This window comes from Bombus terrestris, chromosome 2, assembly GCF_910591885.1.
Source record: "Bombus terrestris chromosome 2, iyBomTerr1.2, whole genome shotgun sequence".
Lineage (NCBI taxonomy): Eukaryota > Metazoa > Arthropoda > Insecta > Hymenoptera > Apidae > Bombus > Bombus terrestris.
This window is the reverse complement of record NC_063270.1, coordinates 11,046,217-11,069,853: the sequence shown is the minus strand read 5'-3', so window position 1 is coordinate 11,069,853 and position 23,637 is coordinate 11,046,217. Positions and strand designations below refer to the sequence as shown.

At 36.8% G+C, this 23,637-nt stretch overlaps 2 protein-coding genes across 3 annotated transcripts; one reads left to right on the top strand and one right to left on the bottom strand.

Annotated features, from left to right (window-relative positions):
- Positions 1-53: 53 nt before the first annotated feature.
- LOC100652215 (ubiquitin-conjugating enzyme E2 R2) lies at positions 54-21,196 on the top strand. Of its 2 annotated transcripts, XM_003402607.4 has the most exons (5): positions 60-590; positions 7,579-7,665; positions 18,696-18,793; positions 18,947-19,081; positions 19,367-21,196. In XM_003402607.4, the coding sequence occupies exons 1-5, from the start codon at positions 417-419 to the stop codon at positions 19,590-19,592; spliced, it is 720 nt and encodes a 239-aa protein (XP_003402655.1). In that variant the 5' UTR covers positions 60-416; the 3' UTR covers positions 19,593-21,196. The 2 variants fall into 2 exon arrangements, with proteins under 2 accessions (XP_012174303.1, XP_003402655.1); XM_012318913.3 differs by lacking the exon at positions 7,579-7,665 and having other exon boundaries at positions 54-590.
- LOC125384610 (glutathione S-transferase C-terminal domain-containing protein homolog) lies at positions 20,556-23,637 on the bottom strand. Its single transcript, XM_048414099.1, has one exon. The coding sequence runs from the start codon at positions 23,635-23,637 to the stop codon at positions 21,925-21,927; it is 1,713 nt and encodes a 570-aa protein (XP_048270056.1). The 3' UTR covers positions 20,556-21,924.

The following is a 23,637-nucleotide window of genomic DNA, read 5'->3' as shown; positions in this document are numbered from 1 at the left end:
AGAAAAATAGGGAATATCATCGTGCGCCTGCGCCAAAAGCAACGCTGACGCAGAAGGTACGTCAGCTGTTTTGTTAGAGGTGCGTGCATCGGGAATAGTATATTGTTGACTGGAGGGGCACTTCACAGTTTGTTGGTCTGATCATATTTCTTTGTTTATTTGATGTGCAAAATCGTACTATAATCATAGAAAACGTCCTGCCGCGAGTGAAAAACCACGACGCGTCGAGGAACAACAAAGGAAATCGTAGTAACGGCTGCACACTATCTGGTAAACCCGCTGGAAATTGATTCTGTCGAGGAGCAGTGTTCGCAAAGGCGTCCGTCCGACTGTAGTGTTCTGTGCTACCACTTCAGGAGGTTTAGGACGTTCCGCTTCCTGGAATAGACTGCAGACTTTACTTCCAGAAGAAAAATATGGCACAAACAACGAGCAGCGCTTTAAGGGCACTTGCCCTCGAATATAAAAGTCTTCAAGAGGAACCTGTCGAGGGATTCCGCGTGAAACTCGTTAACGAGGACAACATGTTTGAGTGGGAAGTAGCTATCTTCGGGCCCCCGGATACGCTTTACCAAGGAGGATACTTCAAGGTAATTATTAGAATTATTCGCAGCTTTTGTTCGCTTTGGAAATTCGGCCAAGATAAAAATTCCATTCTTTTTATCATTTTTACATGTAAACACTACAGTCGGGCATACTTTTCATTTTCTTGGTTATGTTTCTGCTTTCTCTTTCAATAGAGTTTTAAGCATATTTATCTTTTCATCAGAAAGCATTACTTTGATTGTTCCAATCGCCAAATATGGTTATAAATTTTCTATATGTAATATAAATTTTGCTTTGTTAATTTTGTAACACTTCTTTATTTCCTTTTTGTTTGGACTTCGTATGTTTAAAAATACTGTTTTTATGATAAGTCGATTTCCGTTAATTTTAACAATGTATATATTTGAAAAACATGAACATCTATCAGCGTTCCTACGTGAAGGTTGTTCGATGATGACACGATGAAACATTACGATTACCTTGACCAGAAAAGTAACAACGTGAGTGAGTAGTTTTGCCGCGACCGATCGTTGATTTCCCCAATAATAATATGCGTTGCAGTGGTTATCGCTGTTTTGCTCGTCTTTCCTATCCGCGTTACAATTCGATGAATGTTTTCATGTACAAGTCAGAAGGCGACTTTCAAGCAGCATTGAGTAATCCTGAAAATTAAAGATTACTCAATACGGCCGGATCGATTGCGTTCCACGCTCATTTTCTCTTCCTATAGTGTTTTTCCTATTGGATTTTTCCACGTGTAATGTAACCCGTGATTGATAATACACCTCGAGACACAGTATCATTGTTCTTATTAAACAAATGTTTTCCAACTACCGTTCTCGATATATGTATTATGCTGTACGCGTATGCAATATTATTTAGATTCAATTTAGAAAACTGTATTATATGGTATAGTATGCATTAATATACTGTATACAAATAATACAATCTCCAATTTCTGGTTTGTTCTTTCTCTCTTTTTTTAAATCTGCTGCTGCAAATAGTTGCACTATCATTCTGCGCTTTCAATCTAGTCTCTAGCGAGCAGAAAACGAATTCTACCGTTGCCGCACGGTTGTACGGTTTTTTGTACAGTTCGCGTCCGCTTTCTAAACCACTCTCTGCTTCGTTATGAATTTACGAACGCTTATTCACGTAACGCGAGTGTTACCTATCTTCCCACAATGTAACTGGTCGCAACGAGCACAGACCTGACAACACACCGTTATTTGCGAATCGTATCATACCGTACACGTGATCAGCATCTACGTGGGTGCCGCAAATCCTGTTCCACAAGATTCTAACCCGCGCTTTATAATCGTAACGCGCCTCTGTCGTAAACAGTATCGTTATACGTTATTATCACGGTAACACGTTCTTTGTTGCTGCCTGGTTATCGCGGTTTATCCAATATACGAACAGTGTCTGAATACCTTATTCAGACACATATAGATAATTTTTATGAATATATAATTTGCAAAATATAAATATGTATACGAACGCTTTTGTAATTCCATTAGCAGTGTAATGAGACACGACTAGTGTGATTATATTGGGGAAATTTAGGATCAATTTTAAAATGTATATCTTGGCTCAAAAATCTTGGTGAGTTTATATTTGTTCTGATACAGAAGGAAAATTAATGAACAGCTAAAAGATATTCGACTTAGTATTTTATACGCTAAAGAAAGTATATGATGCTGATCTATGAATAACGTTATTTAGAAATTCATAATCTTTATCAAATATTAAAACATTGTTAAAAATAAATGATGTTTTAAGAATTTTGAACGGCAACGTATATATAAATTATGAGAAGTTTATTACAAACATATACTTAGTAAAAAGTTAATATAATTCGTGGCCTCAAACATATCCTTAGTGGTAAAGGTCATTTCATTAAATATGTATTAATAAATCTTGAATATTGCAGTCTATGTTTTCTAATTTACATACTAATTTTTAATTAAATATATATTCGCAGTAAATATCTTGTAACTTCCATATACATTTTCAGATTTGTTTTACACTTTACCAAGGTAATCATGCGTAATATATTCCTTAAAGATTTCTATTAGTGCCCAAATGTTTCCGCGATCCACAATATATAATATTGTAATTTCGAGTGAATGTGTCATAAAGAAATCGTATAAAAGATTTATTTGAAGTATTAGTGAAATGAATGAACGTTTATTTTAAGGTATTGAACAAGCGCGGATTAACTGAGAAAATATACATATACTAGACTGAGATACGTAGTGCTACGTAGAAATTTGGCTGCACGTGGCAAGAATGTGTGCCATGTGTGTGAAATCGTTAATGCAGTCTGATCGACATGGGAAAAAGATCTAGTTGTAAGTAAATCGTTGAATTGTTTCACTTGACTGCATTATTTGAATTATTAAAATTGTATAATAGTTGCATTTATCATTATAATACTTAATAGACTATTAGTTATTTATATACAAAATACGTATTACAATATATGTAATATATAACAAAAGGAGGATGAATTTACAGGATGAATTTAAGGAGGATGACGTTACAACCCAATAATATGTAATATATATATATATATAAATCAGGAACGTTCCTGTTACAAAAATCTTGTCGACTAGTTAAAAAATTACGACACGACTCGATATTTTAACACGTTCGCAATTATTGCTTCGATGTAGCTCGAGGTATTTCACGTAGAAATGCAGCTCTCCTCGAGCTTCTCCGATCGAATCGAGCTCTTCTTGCGCTCTCGAGTTAATCGACACGGAATGTGCGTAAATACATAGCGGAGCGCAGATTCGTTCGTCGAATTAAATTCTGATCGTAGCTGAGTTCGAACAATTACGCGCAGTCGCCAATCGCCACGGACAATTCCATTTACCGAACGGAAATAATAATTCACGATTTACGTTAAACCGTCACTTCTTTTTCAAGGATTTACGGATCGACCCAGTGAAGTCGAGCCGTAACGCGTGTTGCCACGTTACATAAAACGCCATCGAGCATTGTCTTGTGTCTATCTTTGGCCGGCATCCCTCGAATCACCTGAGCGACTTTCACCCAGTCCCATTCCGACTGAGATGAACAAGCCAGATTTTTCTCCCCGAGGAAAACCGTCGTATCTCGCAAACAGGTCACCGCGAACCCCGATAAATGGGTCTTCTCGGTGTATACGTTTGTGTTGCCAGTTTTATTTTCTACTATTGGCGGCCCCACTCCCACTGATTTTGGCCCATTTAATTCTTTCACCTCAGAACAGTGAGAGACGGGCAACGTGAAACTGTTGTTAGTCAAATCGATATGCAACTCCCGCCAGCAACCTTAAACACCGTCAGAATCACTCGACGCGTCAATTCTTTCATATCGTTCGCTTAATTTTCCCGGTCTCGAGTTACAGCTCGTAAATGCGTGGCATAAGCGAAGCTTAGGAGATTCTATAGTACAAAATAAGACGAGAAGCAAGAATAACAAAACTGCGTTGGAGGTTTCATTTTTGAGAAAGTTGAAGTTTGTTGAAAGTTTGGAAGCTTGTGAAGTAGACGTATTTGACTAATTCCCGATTGGAAAGCGGAGAACGATCGAGGCCCTTGCCCATTTGATTTCTGTTCAATATATTTTAACGTTTTTAAACAAAATATTGAACATTACGTAATTTGTATGAGTATATCCGTAGTTATATCGCAAGAGAATTGTAACGAATTAAATCATGAAGTTACGTAGTAATACACATACAGACCGTTTGTTCTTTCTTCCGTTTGACGACGAAACCAAGCAAGGATTTCGACACGATGTAACGTCAGATCTCCTGTTGCCACGCATTTCCTCTTCTCACCTGCGGTACGTGTGATATGTGTTCGGTAATACCACGGATCCACAATCCTTTCTTTCTTCTATTCGAATATTATCGTCAGCTGAAAAAGTTATTGCATATTTGGCGCGATGACAACTAAAGTTTCTCGTATTGAGAAAAGACGGAACACAATGTGCTAGGAACAATATGATTGTTTATCTTCCAATTGCTAGCATAAAATTAATTAACAACATATTGAATTTTGAAACTGCTGCTCTGTAAAGAATGAAAAATGTTTCATACTAGTCTTCATATAGAATAATTGAATTTTTTAAATAAGGAACGAGTAATATTAGTTTAGCTCAGTTTAATTAATATTAATCTGCATAATTATCAGGAGTTCAGGAGGGAAATAGAAAACAGGCTGATATTTAATCTGAAAATTAAATGGAAAGATAATTTTGATGCGGAATTGGTTGACAATATGTGGAATTTTTAAAATATCCTTCCATTTAAGAGTATGATTTATTATATTTTTCATCTTATCTGCGTCCTTCGTTTATTAGAATATTATAAATTATAATATAGTTCGAGCAAAAAAATTCCTTCGATAAACAATGTTAAGTGACCTGGTTGATCGAAGTACCTCTTCAAGGGAACACGATGCCTGTCTTCCTGATTTGGGTCACTTCTTGATCCTTCTGAATCGGCGCGAAGTTTTCAAGGAGTGATGGTAGCCATGTCGTGCAGTGCCATCTAAGGGGTGACCGTCAAGTGCTTATCGTAGAAATAGGTCGAGAAAATTTATAGGTCACGCGATACAGTCGACTCGACGGGCGGAAAAGCGACGAGTAAACGACCCTTTGAAATATCCCGACAACGGAAAATGGGCCATCTTTCAACTTGCTCTATTCCCAGATATCTTTTACGCAATCGAATTCTTATTTTCTAAACCCTTCTTATTTAACCTTTGTCGTTCCAAGCACTGACGTGAATTATCATTTGATTATAATCTTTGGGTTCTAGTTTGTGGACTATAATAATCATTTAAATTCAGTTGTTGTCCTGCTGGAAAGTTCGGAGGTTCCTTTGTTTTTCAGATAAAATAAAATTTTTTCGTGTATTTTTCTGAGTACTGTAAGTAGAACTTTTATTTTTAAATATAATTAATTGCGGTTTTAATACTGTAAAAAAATAATATCACGACATGATGCAAATTTTTGATGGGATGAAAATAATAAAAAGAGTAAATTCTAGTATTACAGGAGAATCTAATATCATAACGAGTATTGGTCCTTAAGTATTTGCTATGTTATTATGTATTATATGCATTGTAATTTCGTATCTTTAAATTTGCCATAAATGTATAGAAATTTATAGTAAATTCTCTATTTAAATGATTCGCAGTAACTCTATTATTCAAATATGTATATGCATTATAATAGCTATTGATATTGCGCACATATGTTTTTTTTTATCATTCACAATAATATCATTTAACAATAAAGTAATGTGTCCCTGTCACGTGTCAAGAGCGCTACATTATTGAAGAACTCAACACACATGCTTGTTTGTTCCGTCTGATATAATCGAACGGAGTTATCGTTTCTTCTTTACTTGTTTTTCCAATCGTATCACGTATTTTTTGTTCTCGATCGAAACGATATAAATCTCGATTTTTTTACTGTTATTTTTGCATTGTTTCAGGAAACATAAGAATGGTCGTGTAATTTCATGAATAATCGATCTCGTCCTCGATTCCGCGAATACCTTTCGTCGATGTCATGTGAGATTACTGACTGATAAGCACGATCAATGTTCCCATGTCACGTTGGAAAGTGCAACAAAATCAACGCTGCTTAGAATACTATAGCAACTATTTCCAATTCAATTACTAACTTGTAATTGTGCCTTATCTTTGTCCTTCTCTTCACTTGCAATGTCATTATGTGTACAGTGGCTTATAAAAGTATTTGGAAGCATGTAGAATTCTTTTCTAATTATGCGTTTGCGGAACATTTTGAAATTTCACTACCACTGTAATAGAATCCGACTATCATGATTACATATTGAAAATAGAGATTAAAGTGTTGCAGATTTATGTAGCCTTATCCAAGATCATATACGACATATAGAAGGTTCTCGGAATCTCGCGCTATCGTCTGTGAATTGATTCGTTAAGTCTCCTCATAATGCGGTACTGTGCACAAGTACGTATCATTATATGAATTGGAGTGTAGGAAGAAACTCTCGGCTTGAAAACTCCAAAATTAAAAACACAAACGATCCTACGTCGTTGAAAATCGTCAAAGAGTTGTTAAAATTATCATTACCCTGATATAAGCGCGATTTTGAATACGAAATATCGCGATCCAGACTTGAAATTCGAACCTCTGGGTAATTAGTTAAATACACGATCCAGCATGATAGAAATTATTCTACCGCGGAAATGTAAACAAACGCTCGATGGAAAGTAACTTAATTCTAGGACGCGCTATCCCGGAGGACGAGGTGGATATTTGGGCCATGACCAGGTTGCGATCAATATAGCGTCCCGTCGGCAAACCATCGACGAAAGTCCGCCAACAAAGTCGGGGACGACCCTTATGTACACCCTGTGTGCGAAATGGATTCATTCTATACCAATGCAAGTGCGTGGAACGCGCCGTAAAAGGGAAGAACGCGTCCCTTCTCTCAGCCATGTTTCACTGCGATACACGGATGATCATCGATTTGCTGATACCTTGTCGTTATTCCATCGGTTATTATCGAAACAAAGCTACGTATTCATTACGCGTCCATTATCAACCATATCGCGTTTGTCCCACGGGTTTTTGTCTTTCCAGGAAATGATCACAATTCGCTATTTGCCATTAAAACAAACAGATGCTAATAGATTCGCTTCCGTGACATTTCAGCGAATAGTTACAAGTCGACAAGAGTATCCCTTCGATACGTAGAACAAATCGAATTTTATAGAGCCCTCGGTTCTTGGGTGTTTTCCGGGTAAATTCATCCCTCGCGCGATTACGTTTCCCTCGAGCTCGAACCACATCAGCGTATCGCCTATCGTTCGTTCAATTTTTTCTGGACGCGTCGAGCAATTCGCAAATGACTTGTAAATAATTTTCGGAACCCTGAACAAGGGCCTTTGTGATAATTTACATAAACGATTATCGATCCGTTGTAACGTAGCATCGTCTTAACGCGCGTCCTGCGCTCCTGTTTTCTTTCTGTTCCAGGCACACATGAAGTTCCCGCCCGATTATCCGTACAGTCCACCCAGCATTCGGTTTATGACGAAAGTTTGGCACCCGAACGTATACGAGGTGAGTAAATAGAGGAATTATCGATCCTTCGCGTGCTTCTTTTCATCCCCTTCCGTATGGCTCGGCTGTTTTTTCCCTCGTTCTCTCCCTTCTCTCGGTTGAATCTTTCTCCCGCAGTCAACCATCCCCTTTCGTTTTCTCCGATTTCCTCTTTGTCCCTTAGCCTGCATGTTGTAGCTTTCGCGTCGTTGCTCGAAGGACTCGCGAAATTTGCAATCAGAAGTGTAGCGTCGTTTCGCTGAAAAATCCAGCGCCTGCAAGTACTCGATATTTTCAGTCTTCGAATATCGAGCGGTCGTAATTTCGACAGCCGACTCTACTATCGTCACAGGCAAGATCGCTCGTCTTGTAATAGAACATTTTTTTTCTCCTTCAATTCGCGATCGTCGATATCGAATCTCGCTTTTATAATTGCAACTCTTCCTGAAAAACTACGTTTCGTACTACCGAGAGCTGAAAATTGCCATCGATCGAAGATACCTTATCAACTTGGAGCGCATCTGTGACGGGTTCTTCGTGTGACCCTTCAGCGACTAGCAAAGAGTCAACGACCGTCCAAAGCTCGTTGGACATCCGTATCCAGTCACTTGTTGGAAGGGATGGGACTAGGCGAACACGCCGCGGCTAACGGGAATAAACGCACGTAAATCTCACGCGTCCAGTAACATGCATTAATTATACAATGGTCGATAGTTGCACCAAGTCAGATCATCATGATGCCATATACGTGCACAATATGAAGATTAGTACGTTTGAATTTTATTTTTAGAAACGACCGAACGTACAGATGAAAGCTGACTGATTTTACTTACGATAACTGTGAGCCTTTGATAGATAGCTATCTAAGATAAGTGAGAAACGGTGACGTGGAATAAGAAGCTCTATCGTTGTTCGGCCAATTTTTTTTACGATGAAAGTTTCGTCCCGTTACATCGTGCGAATAATATCGCCGACAGTTGCGCTTTCGCATACGCTATTTTCCATGCAATGAACACTTTTCATACGTTACGTATTTCCATGCTCTCGCGCAGAGGCCAATGCACTTCCACATACCATCAACTCGAACGGCTCTTGCTTTCTTCCATTCTTATATTCTTTTTTTTTTGCTATTCTTTTTTCCTTTTCCTTCGCAAGATTAATCCTCCGCAAAAACGTGACAACGAAGAAGGATATAAGTAATTTGTTTAATGAGTATATAATGGAGTGGCCCGAGTGAACACGAGGATTGTCTGTCACCTCGGTGAACTCTGTAACCAGTGCTCGACGATTATCAGTCAATCGAAGCATCTGCACGTCTCGTCTGTCTTTTTTCTTCTTTTTCTTCTTTTTCTTTTTTCACCGACACTCAACGTGTCTCGCCTTTGTTTCTCCGACGAGATAGACCGCTCGTCGCCGATGTAAAAAGGGGGAAGAGTACCCTCGTTACATCGCACGATTACATTATGGATGTCACACACGATTTGAGTACTGCCGTCCTTAGTTAGAATCTCGTATCTACCATTTTGAAACGCTCGAGGAAACCGAAATTTTATGATATTTTATCATCTTTGCTTCTTTTTCGATCAATTAAAAATATTTAATTGTAACATTTGATTAGTTTATATAATTGTCATACATAAGTATACAAGCGATACAAGTATAAGGGCTAACATATAATTACTAGAATTTATTACCTCTCGGTAACTCTTGCGAATAATTTCAATAAATTTTTTATACGCATCACGTCTCAATCTTGCATAGATGCAACCTTATAATCGATTAATCGTTCCTTTGATAATTGAAATCTAGGTTAATTATCACGTTTCATAGAAGAGATCAGTGGGTGTATACGTTTTCGGATCCGTTTGAAATTTTATCGGTATAATCAATTCAGACTTCGCTACAGGACTTGGTTACTTAACACGTTGAATACGGATGACTCCATACTCCATGGTGGTTTCACGGTTCATCGTGGCCGCTCCTGGAGGCGAGCGTTGACGTCAAGCGTTTCACGCGTTAAGAAAAAGGCATTCGATCACACTGAACACACAATATATAATCGTGAAAAGTTTCTACAAATGTTCGATTTCGTGAGCCACTGCAAAAACTGAAAACTGCCAGATAAGAGATTTTAAGTAAAAGGGAGGGCAGACCAGCGGAACTTAGTGAATCCTACGTAACCATGGCACGTTCAATGACGACCGAATGACTTTCCACGAAACCTCTTTGTTCGCGTGAGTCACGTGCAAGAGAGATTTCTTGCTCCGCGGGGGATCTTACGAGCTCGCTCTAAACACGAGACACTGCCAGACAATAATAGTCGTCTCGCTTGAATTTTTCCTCGGCTACGACCGGCGATATGCTATTGTTCTCTCGAAACTGTTTGTCGAATGACAAGTTACGACTTCTTCGCTGGAATCTAAATAATACCATTTCTCTCGAAAAACAAAGAGAATACGGATCTATTGCTTTCTTTTTGAATTTTTCACCGGTAGATAAAAAGGTAACGAAGGTAACGAAAGAGATCAGTGCTACACGGATCTTTTCCATACATAGTCTAGTTATCGAAGGCCTTCAATGAATCTATTCGCGTCATCATCCTTCGTTCTTCTCGTGCAACATATAGATATACATATAAATCTGAAGTACCTATTAAAAACGCAACAATAACATATTTTTCTATTTATTGTATACATATACTACTACATGTGTTTACCATTTAAATATAATCTGACTGCTTGTACCGACACCTAAAGTCTCTCTATATGTTTAGAAGACCCGTCAAATTTTGCCAAGTAACAAAATAGTTCTGTAAGCTTCGACGATTACAAGTACCAGTTTCGTTATTGCACCTTAGTTTTTGAAAACCAATACTAATCGCGTCACGATCATATGCAGCTATGATGTATAATGTATATGCTACGTACATGTTGTTAAAAATAAGCAGACACCCGGCTTTCGTGCGACAGCGTGCACTTCGTTTATTTCTGTGCCACTTTGTATCGAATGCACCTCGTTATCAACCGAAGCGCTTCAATATTCCGTGACATGACGACTGATGCGGCGCATCTCTTCACAAGCACGGCTTGACCCTGGTACACCCACTTCTTCCTCGAGCAGTGGAAGTCAGATACGCCGTTCGAAGAACGGCGTTGAGGTGGAATCATTACAAAATCCGTAGGCTCGTTTGCCCTCGGCGCGGAGAGGTCGTCGCCTTAAGATTCGACGAACCGTAAAACGTCTGACCGGCTGTACGTGCACCAGCATACAGAGCACGAGAGAGAATGAGAGAGAAGAGATTCACGCTCGCTCTCATGTTGCTCCCTGTCCGCGCTTACGCCAGCTACTTCTCCGTCTATCTGGCTCTCCGCCTTTGTAGATGAGAAGAGAGATGCGTGTATACGTGTGTCGCAGGTTTACTCGACTGTGTCGGCGGTTGGTATATCGACAGAAATTACGCGTGTATAGGTGCTGCCGTTTACGAGCGACTCTAAGGCCGTAAGGTGGAAACGCTCTGGGATAAGGTCGCGCTTAGGACTTCGATCTACTATTTAACCCCTTAACGCCACAATTTTCAACTAATGGCGCACGAGTTTTTAAAATACGCAATGCCTGACTTATGTTTTGACATATATCATAGAAGATACGTTTCTAAGTAACACACGCTTTGAATTTCACGGCAGTCTTTTTTGGTTCTTGAGACAGGCGATTTTGAAATATTATAAAAATAATCTTCTTAGAAAAGAAAATTTAGTCTCTACTATTTCAACCTTGACATATATTTTCGAGATTTACGCTATGAAGTAAACGTGCTCGAGGCAAAGGGTGCCGCGCCCCTTCCCGAAAAAGATTTTAACCTAATCTAAGCCAAGCTCGATTTCGACATCTAAAACGAGATTTTATTCTAAAAGTATACTGGCTAATAAACAGTTACAAGTAACTACAAAGAAATGTAAACATTTATTTTACATTTAAATTTGCTTAATATTCCGTTACTGTCAATAAACCAGGTTTAACGTTTAGTTTCGTTACGAGTTTCGAAATAAGTATGGTTTACAAGATCTCATGTCTCAAGAATCAAAAGAGACCGGCACAAGATTCAAAGCGTATGCTGCTTAGAGACTCACTCTCTAAAATATATGTCAAAAGAAAAATGATCCGTACTATGCGAGTTTCTGTGAATTTTTGCCCGGAATTATTTCGTCGCTATACAATAATATACTTTTTTGTAATTTTTATTTAATTCTAATTTAATTTGACAGAAATATGTCGACGAAGATATTAGTTACAGAAATATACAAATACATTTAATGTTATTTAATATATGCGAATATCTTCGAAAACTAACTTACTGGATACGAATCAGTTGAGATAAAATATCGCGAATGTTGCAAACAGTTTGCAACAGTTAACGGAACAAGAATGTCGCGCAGCTTCGTCCAAACACCACGAAAATCAGCTACTTGTTAAAGAAGTTTGCTCTTGTGCTTGTATCATTGTAATTGTTCGTTTAAAAAATAGTCAGTCGTCACGCGGAGAGCTTACGAGGGTCGTTTAATTCGAGATAATTCTTCTGGAAGCTTAATCGGTATACACAAGCTTTTGTACTTTACTCATACATGTTTGTGAACATAAGTGTATCTTATCTTCACATTTCTTATATATTTCTTATCTTCTTTTTTCTCGATTAATATTTATTCGAGTACGTAAGTAGAGAAATGGAACGGAGAAATATCTCGAAAACGCGGACCAGTCGAGTTAAATGGCACGAACGCCTACGCGTTCTGTCAAGATATTTAGAAGCGTTGATCGTCTGTGAGGTTTCCTGTTTGGATCGGTCAACAGAGTTTCTCCTCCGCATCTACATGTCTCGCTGTGATTCACCGTCATCGGAAGCGCGAAAGTGGTTCAGTCACCTCGTCAAAAATAATTCCACTGTTCGTCGCATTTTAGATTAAATTGAACATCGTATATCGCAGATATCGCGCGTAATTTCTTAGATTATACCGCTATTAAAATAGAGCTGTAACATTGGCAATGATCGAGTTGTATTTTCGATTTCCATGATCGATTTGAACCAAAATAATGGTAAACCTAATTTCACGCGATTTACGAGAATGTAGAAGAACTATGGGCCTCTGCATAGTTCTCGTGATAGTTCCGATCGTGGGGTCTATTTTCGAGGCTGACCAGTGCTCAGCAAGGTTCTCACCTCGTTCGATGAGATACTCTTCGCTTCTCTGCCTCTTTCTTCTTCTCCTGCCAGCATCGCTAATTTTAAAAATTTACTCTTTCGGTATTTTGCTCGCACGAAATGCTCGACGACGACAACGGCGACGTGGTTACACTTAAAAACGTCGCAATATTCCAAGTATTTTTTCTCTATCAAAGTCACATTATCTTATCTCACGTACTGCCCGACATATGTATTATTCTATATTGTTATACACAGATATTTGGATACTTGCAAATTATTGTAAATGCATAGAATATACATTAAAAGGAAATTCTTTAGTATAATGTTGGCCTTTAACCTTAGTCAAGCATACGCAATTAATAAATATTTATGAATAATTAATATTGCTTAATATAAATAAAAAAACGATAATTAAAAGTAGATAAATATTAATCGATCGAACACATGTGACTTCAAGTATGTTTAACTTATTCTATCGAATATATTACGTTGCTTTAATCATTTAAAGTAGCTACTAGACCCTGAAATAACAAATTATGAAGTTGGACGAATGTTAATTAATCTGATGAGATTTTCGATAAAAAGAAGTAAAGAGCTATATCTTTAATAGTAGTGAATGTGTTAAGTGTGTTTACTCAATGTCGAAGCCTTAATGCCTTAAAATATACGTGTCTCCAGCCACGTTCTAAAAGCTTATATAAATTTAATGAATTGTTAACTATTCAATACAATTAAACAGAGAACTTGAGTAACGCGCATATATTCCTCGTTTCAGATTGAACTTAGCACTGCATTTCATCTTTGTTATGACAAGAAGCGAAGAATTAATCGTTAGAGAAACGTTTCTCTATCACAGCTTTCAGAATAAAATAAAAAAATTAACCGTTTGATCGAATTGCACAACGTGTCTAATTAATTAATATATAACACGTACAGTAGCTAACATACTAACTGCACGCGACTAATTAGTACAAAATAAATGGCAATAGACATTCATCGAAACAGCTCGATACAAATGGCTCTCTGGTACTTGGATCGCATACTAACAAGAGCCGACGAAAAAGAGGCGTCCGCGTTTATTATATCTACATTCGCGCTGTATAATTAAATCAGGTATTTTCGGGCAACGCGCATCAAAAGCGAGACTTTATTTTCGCTTCGTAGAAGCGTATAAGCGTCAAACCAGTACAACGTACGAACAGGGGCCGGTTCAGAGATAAAAGTTTGTCGTGTGTTCGAACTATAATCCGACAAGAAATCTCGCGACCTGTTGCACGCCGTTGAAAATGAAGCGCATCCGTCCTGACGTATCGCTGCTCTATTTTCCTTTCAACTGGATTTCTCCAGGTTCTTGCCAGCCACGGACTTCCATCCGTGACGCACTCTAAGAAAAATTTATTCCGCGAACACGATCAAAAAAGATCAGTTTGCAAAAAAGATCATTCCTTCTAGTTGACATATTTCTTCCGACGTCTGGATTTGTATTTCTGCAAAATGTTGATCAAAGTTGCAGCTCGCCATCGTTCAAAGATATCTGAACGTTTGCTCATACTTGACGCAAACTACATTTTAATTAGGCGGACGTAGATAAATCAGGCTACAGTGATTTTATTCGTTGTAATTGCGAGACTGTGACTTTATACGTAAATAAAAAAAGAAATAGGGAAATGAATCATAAATAGCGATTTGTTTCACTCGTTTGCGTCGTTTGATCTTCATTTCACGTCGGAAATTTTATATTCCCACAAGTGCATGGACATCTGCAGTCCGGCAGTTATCATAGCTACGTATGATCACGATATTACGTCGATATTAATGTTAAATTGATTTTTAAAAGCCAATATGCAACGATAAAACCAATGTTTGTAAATTTAAAATCTTAGAGAACCATTTTGTTAATTGGCAAATCTTTTATCTTTAAATTGAATTAGATTAGGAAAAAATATTCTTTCTAAATAAAGACCAATGACTCTTAATAATTGACGAAATTGAAATACCACAGGCATTTGCACTAAACGATTAACAAATCAGTTCGGATCATCTTACTAGCTGCGTAAATGATATCGAAAGACATTTTCTAGATGCAGTAGTGGCCGCGAATTTTCGGGAATCAGAGAAGACCGAGAACCAGAAAGGCGTATTCTCTCTCTCTCTCTCTCTTTCTCTCTTCCTCTGTGCTGGCCATTCGCCAACGGCACTGCGGCATGCCATGCTTTTGTCCACAAAGAGCGTGCTTACCACACGAATATATCTTCTTGCATCCTTCTACCTCGTTCCCGTTCGAATAGTCGTGCTCGATGGAAAGTAGGGAATATTTCTTAAAAAAAGAAATATTCAAGCCCTTATCTGCGTGACGGTGGATCTTGAGCTGACAGCGTGCAACTTCAACGCGAATCGGAAGATTTTGCAAGCTCCGATTTCCGTGAAAGTCGAACGACCTACTTCCATCTTTTCGCGCTCGTAAAATCCGCAACTCGATAGCATGTAAATTTTCCTCTGCAATCTATTTTTACTCTCTTTCTGTTACCTATCTTCTTATCTTTGCGCGTAAAAGAATCGCTGTCTATCGTAACGTAAACGATCGTGTTCTCTATGGCGCGGTTTTACACAGTAAACAATGACGCCACGATGCGGAAAACAGACGACAGTGAAAGTTTAATCGCGAGAAGGCGGTTCTCTTTCTAAGAACCTGGAGGAGATGGTTAATCCGTGATCGATCCGATACCTCGAAAGTTTTACTGTTTTGTGGAATCGTTCGATTTATTTCATAGATATTCACCGTGTTAAAAAAGTGTTTTCCAACATTTATTCAACCGCGATCCTTTATAAAAAAGTACATTATAAAAATGTTCAAGCTGTGACTTTCCGCCATGTTCCTCCATATATTGTATTTTTCTTTTATTTAAATATTACTGATATTACATAATCTTGAAAACCTTCACGGTTTTTCTTTGACACGGTTTATGTTTGACTTTAACGTTAGTAACTACTACCAGAACTAATAATCGCTAGTAATTTATTAAACCGACAGATTTTTTTTTTTACTACTCGTTTTACTGATCATCTAAAATCATCGAGTCGTCTGAATCATACTGGTAGTAAAAATTACGATTTCAACTTGACGAAGATATTTTGTATCTGCAATGACGTTTACTTTTAATTCTAAATATAGTTCTACTGATATAAAGTGAAAATTAGTTTCGATTAATGCGAGTTTCGTAGAATATTTGAATGGTTTAAGTAGTTCTCAAGAAAATGCAAAGGAAACAGATTAAATCATTGTTTCTACAATTATCAGAAACGTATCTGATTCTTCTGACGAAACTAATCGTCTTCCTGAGACCAAAATGTGATTACGTATATATATCTACTTTATTATTATCGTAACACTTTAATTATAATCGTTTAAATATAATACACATATATATGTATACATAAAAAATAGGTAGTTTTAACGTTCCAAGTACTATGCATAATCGAAAGCCAAAAAATTTGTAATTCCAATCAACGATCAAGTATATACAAATATTTATATTACGTCGAAATGAATTTATTTGAAATGAAAACGTATTTCTACTTTAAAGAAATGCCCACGTCCAAGTCCACGCATTGCGCGATTTTTGCAATCGTTAACCATAAATATTTCAACAAACTAGAGCAAAAAGCATATACCAAGGAATTAACTAGGTGACCTCGACAAGTTTAAATAGTAATCGATATTTTATAAAAATTTACTTTATCGATTAAGCCATAATCACTCGTAAAGAAAAATAAGTAGATACTAAAAATCCTCAACTGAAACTTTCTGCAACTTTCTAGGAAACACTTCGCGAACTCTTTAAGAGTCACAAGTTACTCACAAGTTAGGAATCTACGGACGAATTGTACGAAAAGCGTAGAAAATACGCGCGAACTTACACGTACTCGAATCTCGCGCAGGCACTTAATTGGCAAGAGCGCGAGAATGCCACGCTGTTGACTCCGATATATGTAGCCATTTCTTATGCCGATCGATCAGGTTTAAACGCTTCAGTGAACCGGGACGAGAGTTGCACAAAGCATAGGACGCTTGAAGTCGCCCGTGTAAATGCTAATCGAGATTACCAAGTAGATTAGTAGACGTTTCGACTGACTGGATGCGGAAGTGGTCGGCTGGCAACGGCTGACAGACGAGAAACTGCACACGACTTCCTCTCAATGGCCACGTTATTTCACCTATTGTTACGACTGTACGTAACCTATCGATTAAATCTAATTAACTGTCACGTTTCCGTGGCCATTACGCTTTTCATTAGCAGATAAATTCACCCTGTATATATGTATAACACGTAAATCAGATTTGCATACAATCATATCCGCTTCTGCTTGAATCGGTGAACCACCTCGATCGAAAGAGCGACGAGCGTAGAGCGTGGAGTCGTTGTTGCTCAACTTTCGAGAGCAAACATCTCTTTGCGTCAGAAAATTTGCATCCAATATTCCGCGGAAGCGTAGTTGGCGAACGGTGAGTTTGACGAAAGACGCGTACAATCACGATTCTTTGAAATCAAATCGTTCCTGCGACGACAAGTTTCTCGAAACGAATCAAGTATATCGCACTTTGTAAATCTACGATAATATAGTTGCTTACGAAAATATTCGAACGCTTGTAGAAATATATTGCGAATATATCGTGTGTTTTATACTATGTTTTACATTATAAAGCATTTTCTAGTTTTATTAGCAAGTATGACGAACCTTTTCATCTCTGCAAAACGATATACAAAAACATATATAAAATATCCAAAGCACCTGATTTGTTATAATATTGAAGTAGGTAAAACAAGTATAAAAAGCACATGATAACGTGATAAGTTCTTTTTTTTTTTAGTTTCTCGTTAGATCCATAAATATCAATTTCTTGAAGATAGCTGAGAAATTCTTAAGATCTCACGAACAATTAATAAAGTGTGATTTATTGAAATATTCAACAAGATGCAAAAATATATATTTTGATCCTCACAACCAAATAAGAGAACAGTTTTCGTGAACATGTAATTAGCTACTTATTTTTTAAATCGCTTATCATGTTTTTTCGCCTTCTTCGTATCTGCTCAGATACCATATTTTTACGTTCGTTCGTAAAAATATGACTTTGCATAAATATCTACAATCTTTATTCACAAATATTGTTGGAACCCTATAAAGTGAACTTCATGTATTTTGCTGAATTCCGATTTAAAAATACATATTGAAGTTGATCTCGACACTAATCATTTGGCACCATCAAATCTTTTCATCAATTAACCGATTCCATGGGAAACGGTTTCATCCAATGGAGACCATTTCCTTCCTGTGTTTAACTGATATATTACGAGAACCTCGGTTTATGAATTCGTTCTGGTCGTCTGGTTTTCTTACACGATCAAGGGAAAAAGGAACAGCAAGAAGTTTCTGCAATCAGAGGCGTCGCATGTTTGCGCGCGTTTCAAAGAGGAAACGCGTATATGTTCGTGGTTGGAGCTCCGAATATGGCGCGTAAAGGAGACTGAGCAAGGATTTTCAGGTTCGCGAAAGACGCTACGAGGTTTTATCCTTCGACCCGGACGAGGATTGTTTCCCCTATGGGCAATGCGCCTTCAGGGACGATTAACGCGGAACTCGCCTCCTTTCCCCTTCTACAATCAAATAATTCTCTTGCCAAAGTCGATCTGTGTCCTTGAAAATTTGTTTCCCAGATCTGGATGTGTATGCGTTAACCATTGAAAGTAATGGAATATCTTTATTGCTTGAAGAACGTTCTCCGTTATTAGTACTTTTCTATCTGAATATGAAAGAAGCATCTAGGTAATTAGATTTTGTTCATATTCTGCAGAATGGAGATCTATGCATATCAATCTTGCATCCACCAGTAGATGATCCACAAAGTGGAGAACTGCCATGCGAGAGGTGGAATCCGACACAGAATGTCAGGTGAGCATCACAAGTAGGAATAGCCGATCCAAAGCTGAATGTTAAATACTCTTGGCATATGTTGAAACACATACCTTGCATCTTGCTGTTGATTACTGTAAATGTAAAGAAGTAACGCGGAGAAACGACAAATGAACTCTCGTTTTGAAATAGGACGATCCTGCTGTCCGTGATTTCGCTTCTGAACGAGCCCAATACATATAGCCCTGCCAACGTGGATGCCTCGGTGATGTATAGGCGCTGGCGTGACTCCAAGGGTAAAGACAAAGAGTATGAAAATATCATAAGGTACAATAATATTGATTTATTCCGCATCCTACAGATTTTTCCATTTATCCTGCACGTAATACTTCCCTTTTATCTCTTCGCGCTACCTTATCACATAGAATACTGATCAAACACATACGTGAAAGTGTAATATGAAATTTATCGCGACGTAAAGCCTCGTAAATTTAAAATGTTGCAAGTTAGAGAATGAGGAAAACGCTCGTGTTATTATTCTCTTTGGAGAAAAGATACGAAGGTCAGGCAAAGCAACGCACGTATATCCAAGAAGTGGTTGGTTGATTACAGAAAACAAGCACAAGCAGCAAAGATGGAAGCTGAGAAAGAGGGGATCGTCGTACCAGTAACGTTGGAGGATTACTGCATCAAGACTCATGCGAGGCCAGCTGAACAACAGCTAGACATGACGGATTTCTATGATGATGAGTACGAGCTGGACGACGACGATGATGATGAGCAAATGAGCGCCAGTGACTACGAAGACGGTGACGACAGTGGCAACGGAGAGTCGTGATCCATTTTCTCAAACTATTAAAAAAAAAAAAACTCGAAAACGCTAATTATTATCAGTTCTGTATAGATTAATAAATTAACGGGCTTCTAAACCGGATGCTCTCTCTTTTCAGACGTGCCACCTTAAATTCAAGTACGCGTTTAAAAAAGAACTTAACTCGTCGTTAGGTATTTAAGTAGGCTCGTATTTTAGGACGATGTCGATAATATCACATTATTATTCGTCACAATATCTTAGACGAAATCGGCATAAAATTTGTTGATTTATTATTTATCATTATATTATTTTTGTTAATCGTGATCAAAAGATTAAATAGTTTTACAATGTGCTTTAGTTTCGATTCAACTAATAAAAATGTTTATAAACCTGTTATAACGCCGTGAACAAGATGTAACAAGATTTTATTAGAATATACACATTTGGAAACTCTTGAAAAAGGAAATAATTCTATGTATGCTAAATTGTTGAGAATGCCGTGTTTATAAGCTCTTTAACTTAAGCAATATACGGTATGAAAATAAGTACTTTGTTAGAAGCACTGTGCTTGTTGTGTTGTGGTTGGCACGTCGATCTTTTAACTAGGTAAAAAGTAAAAAGGACCAATTGATTTACCTTATGGTGATCAGCGTTCGATAAAATTAATCATAAATGAGAAGTACAATGATTGGGCTGGCTCAAATCTTCTTTATCCATGTGTTGTATTTGAAATTATCAGTGGGTATATCAATTGATCCTGCATTTTAAATCTTCGATAAAAATTTACATTGAATAAAGTGAAATTCCTCTGTTCCGTATGATTATTTATGCTATAAAGCCAAAAGTTGGTAAGAAATTCGGATGTGTAAGAAAAGAAGAAAACTGCCAAAAAAGACCTGTTAAACATTCTTCGTAGTCGTAAATTTTATTTAAAACATGTATACTGTTGGAGAAAAGTTTCTTAACTGTTCCTTTTTTCGATTCAACCAACTAATTCAAATCATTTTTCTCCTTTTATACACACAGATTTATATAAGTTTAAATATTACGTTAGACATTTATATTTCTTGTTTATAATGGAGCTACGAGAATTGTCTTTTGCGAAATAGTGTAACGTTTTAGGGCAGGTCTCTGGACAGCTTGTTTATTCATGATTTCTAAACATAGAACCTAATTTTTTCTATGAACCATATATCTTAAGTTTCAATGATTTTTCATTAATATAATTAAATTCCTTTGAGAAAAGTACTGAAGTACGTCTATGAACTTCTACGTGCATTGCGCTACATCCACAAAGTTAGTTTAGCTTATAACAATTATTAAGATCTCTTGATGTTAAGTATTATCTTTCACACGGGGACGAAGCTTTGTAGGTGAAGTTAATTAAACATAAGCTTACTACTTAAGTGAAAGGAATACCAGATACAGCTAACCTACTCTGTGGTAGTGTATCTGTGCTCGTACGACTGAAATTGTAAATAGTACATGAAACCCAATCTTAAAGACATGAAATGTGTAAATGGTACTTCTATCTTCGTTCTCCATTAGCCATTTTATTAAAAGACCAAAATTAAGTGTTGAAAAATGTTAAACGGTAAAATAAAAGCAAAAGAATATTTAAATTTCAATATTGTCTAAAGGAAACATATACTCAGCGCTTGTAGTGATATAGCAAACAAAAAGTAAATATTCCCTAGTTCCTTGACATACCTATAACATATTTACATAAAGGTAAAACCTTTTTCATTTCTGTCTCTCTCATGTTGTCCCTAACTACTAAATAATAGATGAAGCAACTGTGTAAGGACACTGACATAACACTAATAATTTATATACTATATAATTCTTTCCTCCTTTTTTTGTACATACCAATAAAATCTCTTCGTACAATTTAATAAAACTAGCGCAACAATATTAACGCACTTTGTTAATAGTTTAAGCTAAATATTATTATAATTTTTCATTTCGTACTTGTATCGATCGTTATAATTAACATACTGAGAAAAAAACACTTTATTTTTTAGGTAAGTAAATATGCTTTTATTTAAAAATCGTTCATCCAACAAGAATAATTTTTAAATTGATCATCATTACTCATCTCATTATAAAATGTAGAAATCATGAATATATAACTTAACTAATTCACACTTTTATTCACAGATTCACACACATTCTTCATTTCGTACTTATATCGACCGATATGATTAATATACCGACAAAAAAAAAAACACTTTATCTTTTAGGTAAGTAAATATGCTTTTATTTAAAAATCGTTCGACCAACAAGAATAATTTTTAAATTGATCATCATTTCCCATCTCATTATAAAATGCAGAATTCATGAATATGTAACTTAATTAACTTACACATTCGACGTTTACAATTTCTTTTTTAGGAATACCTACTAATATATGGTTTTTAGGTGTACACGTGTTCGGTATGAATTTCGAAAGATACACTCTATAGCCAAATTGTTCGGCCAATAACTTTCTATCAGTATCGATAATAGCCATGCACTCGTATCCCTGATTTGTTTTAACATTTTTCTCATCATGTGTTTGGTCTGCAGCATGACTAAGAATTATATAACTTTCCTGATCTATTTCATCCTTAAAAATGTTACTCCTTGGGTATGTTAAATGATGACAATTATGTAATGATCCATAACAACACGGACAACACACAAAAATAGCTTTTTCTTTGATGCATTGTTGTATGACTAAATCGGTTGCAACTCCACACGCATGCAACGACATGCCAATATCGAAGTGTCCTTTAAAATAGTCTAAATTACATTGATAAAACTTTATATTCGTTAATTTTAACTTGTTCACTCTTTCCTTGGCTCTGTTCAAAGATTTTTCTTTATTCTCCAATAATATAACGGTACAATATGGCAGAAAATACGCGACTAAGATACCCAAATGACCGCTACCAGAACAAAAGTCCACTATTACATCTCCCGTTTTTGCCAATTTCATCACCGGCTTACACATATTTTGTAATTGTTCGTGTTTCCTTTTTAAGCGCGCAAGTGGTAAGGCACCACCTTCTGGGGTAGCGTCATACGGTACCGAAGACCAATCAAGATTCAATTCCGCACCAAATGGTTCCAAATCGAGTTTGGTTTGTATGTTTAAGGTTTTGAACAATTGCAACGAGTACTCTACATCTTCTTGTCTCGTATAAACGCGACTTTTCGGTTTATATCTTTTCGGATCACTTTTATACAGACTTTGATTTGGTACATCAGGAAACGTGTAATTGGATTTAGTCATATCTTGACTCTTCAATACTGGCAAGCACTCGAGGCAGTCGAGTATAATTTGATCTTCGATCATTCTTTTATACCATTTAACGGTTAACGGAAGAAGCTGCATTGTAGTTTCGCTCGAAAATACACTCAATAAAATATGAGTGCAAACAAATATAATTATATCTGCTAGAGTCACGTACGAACCTTCAGCATATGTATGTTCTGGCGTTCCATCTTGTGAAATTACGTTCTCGTCAAAATATTTTTTCGACCTGGTATATTTATACAGATTGTGCAGCCTAGCTGGCTGCGACATGTGATATTCAAATCTGGCCATGTTGGAAGGTAACTTGCTTTGCTTTACATCATCCAAGTGTAGAAATTTTACAGTCAGTACCAAATCTACCTCGCAAAATTTCGTCCAAACGCTTGATTCTGAACAAGCAGTTAAACAGGATTCTTTGAACCCTAATAGCTTTCGACAGTAATGTGTTGGACATTCTGCCGTGGTTTCTTTGATTATTTCGCGCAGAATCGCGCAAAGCCCTGCGATGCAACTAGTTTTATTTATAACGATAATTGGCAATTCACATGACAGTGCCGGATATGGAATTTTATTCATATCCATAACTTCATAAACAAAAGTGGAAATATTTATAGTATATACTCGTTCAAGAGGTTTTTGTTCACTTGGTACAAGCTTAATATTAATTTTAGAATTGCAGTATTTTACAGTAAATAATGTTATTATTGTTTCTATTGGAACTAGACATAATTCTGTCAAAGAATATACTTCCAAATAAACTTCGTTCAT

Excerpts from the sequence above, each read along its gene's own strand:
- LOC125384610 (XM_048414099.1), bottom strand. The coding sequence starts at position 23,637 with ATGAACGAAGTTTATTTGGAAGTATATTCTTTGACAGAATTATGTCTA.
- LOC100652215 (XM_003402607.4), top strand. The coding sequence starts at position 417 with ATGGCACAAACAACGAGCAGCGCTTTAAGGGCACTTGCCCTCGAATAT. Across the intron at positions 18,794-18,946 it reads AATCCGACACAGAATGTCAG|GACGATCCTGCTGTCCGTGA; the intron begins GTGAGCATCACA and ends GTTTTGAAATAG. Across the intron at positions 19,082-19,366 it reads GAGTATGAAAATATCATAAG|AAAACAAGCACAAGCAGCAA; the intron begins GTACAATAATAT and ends GGTTGATTACAG.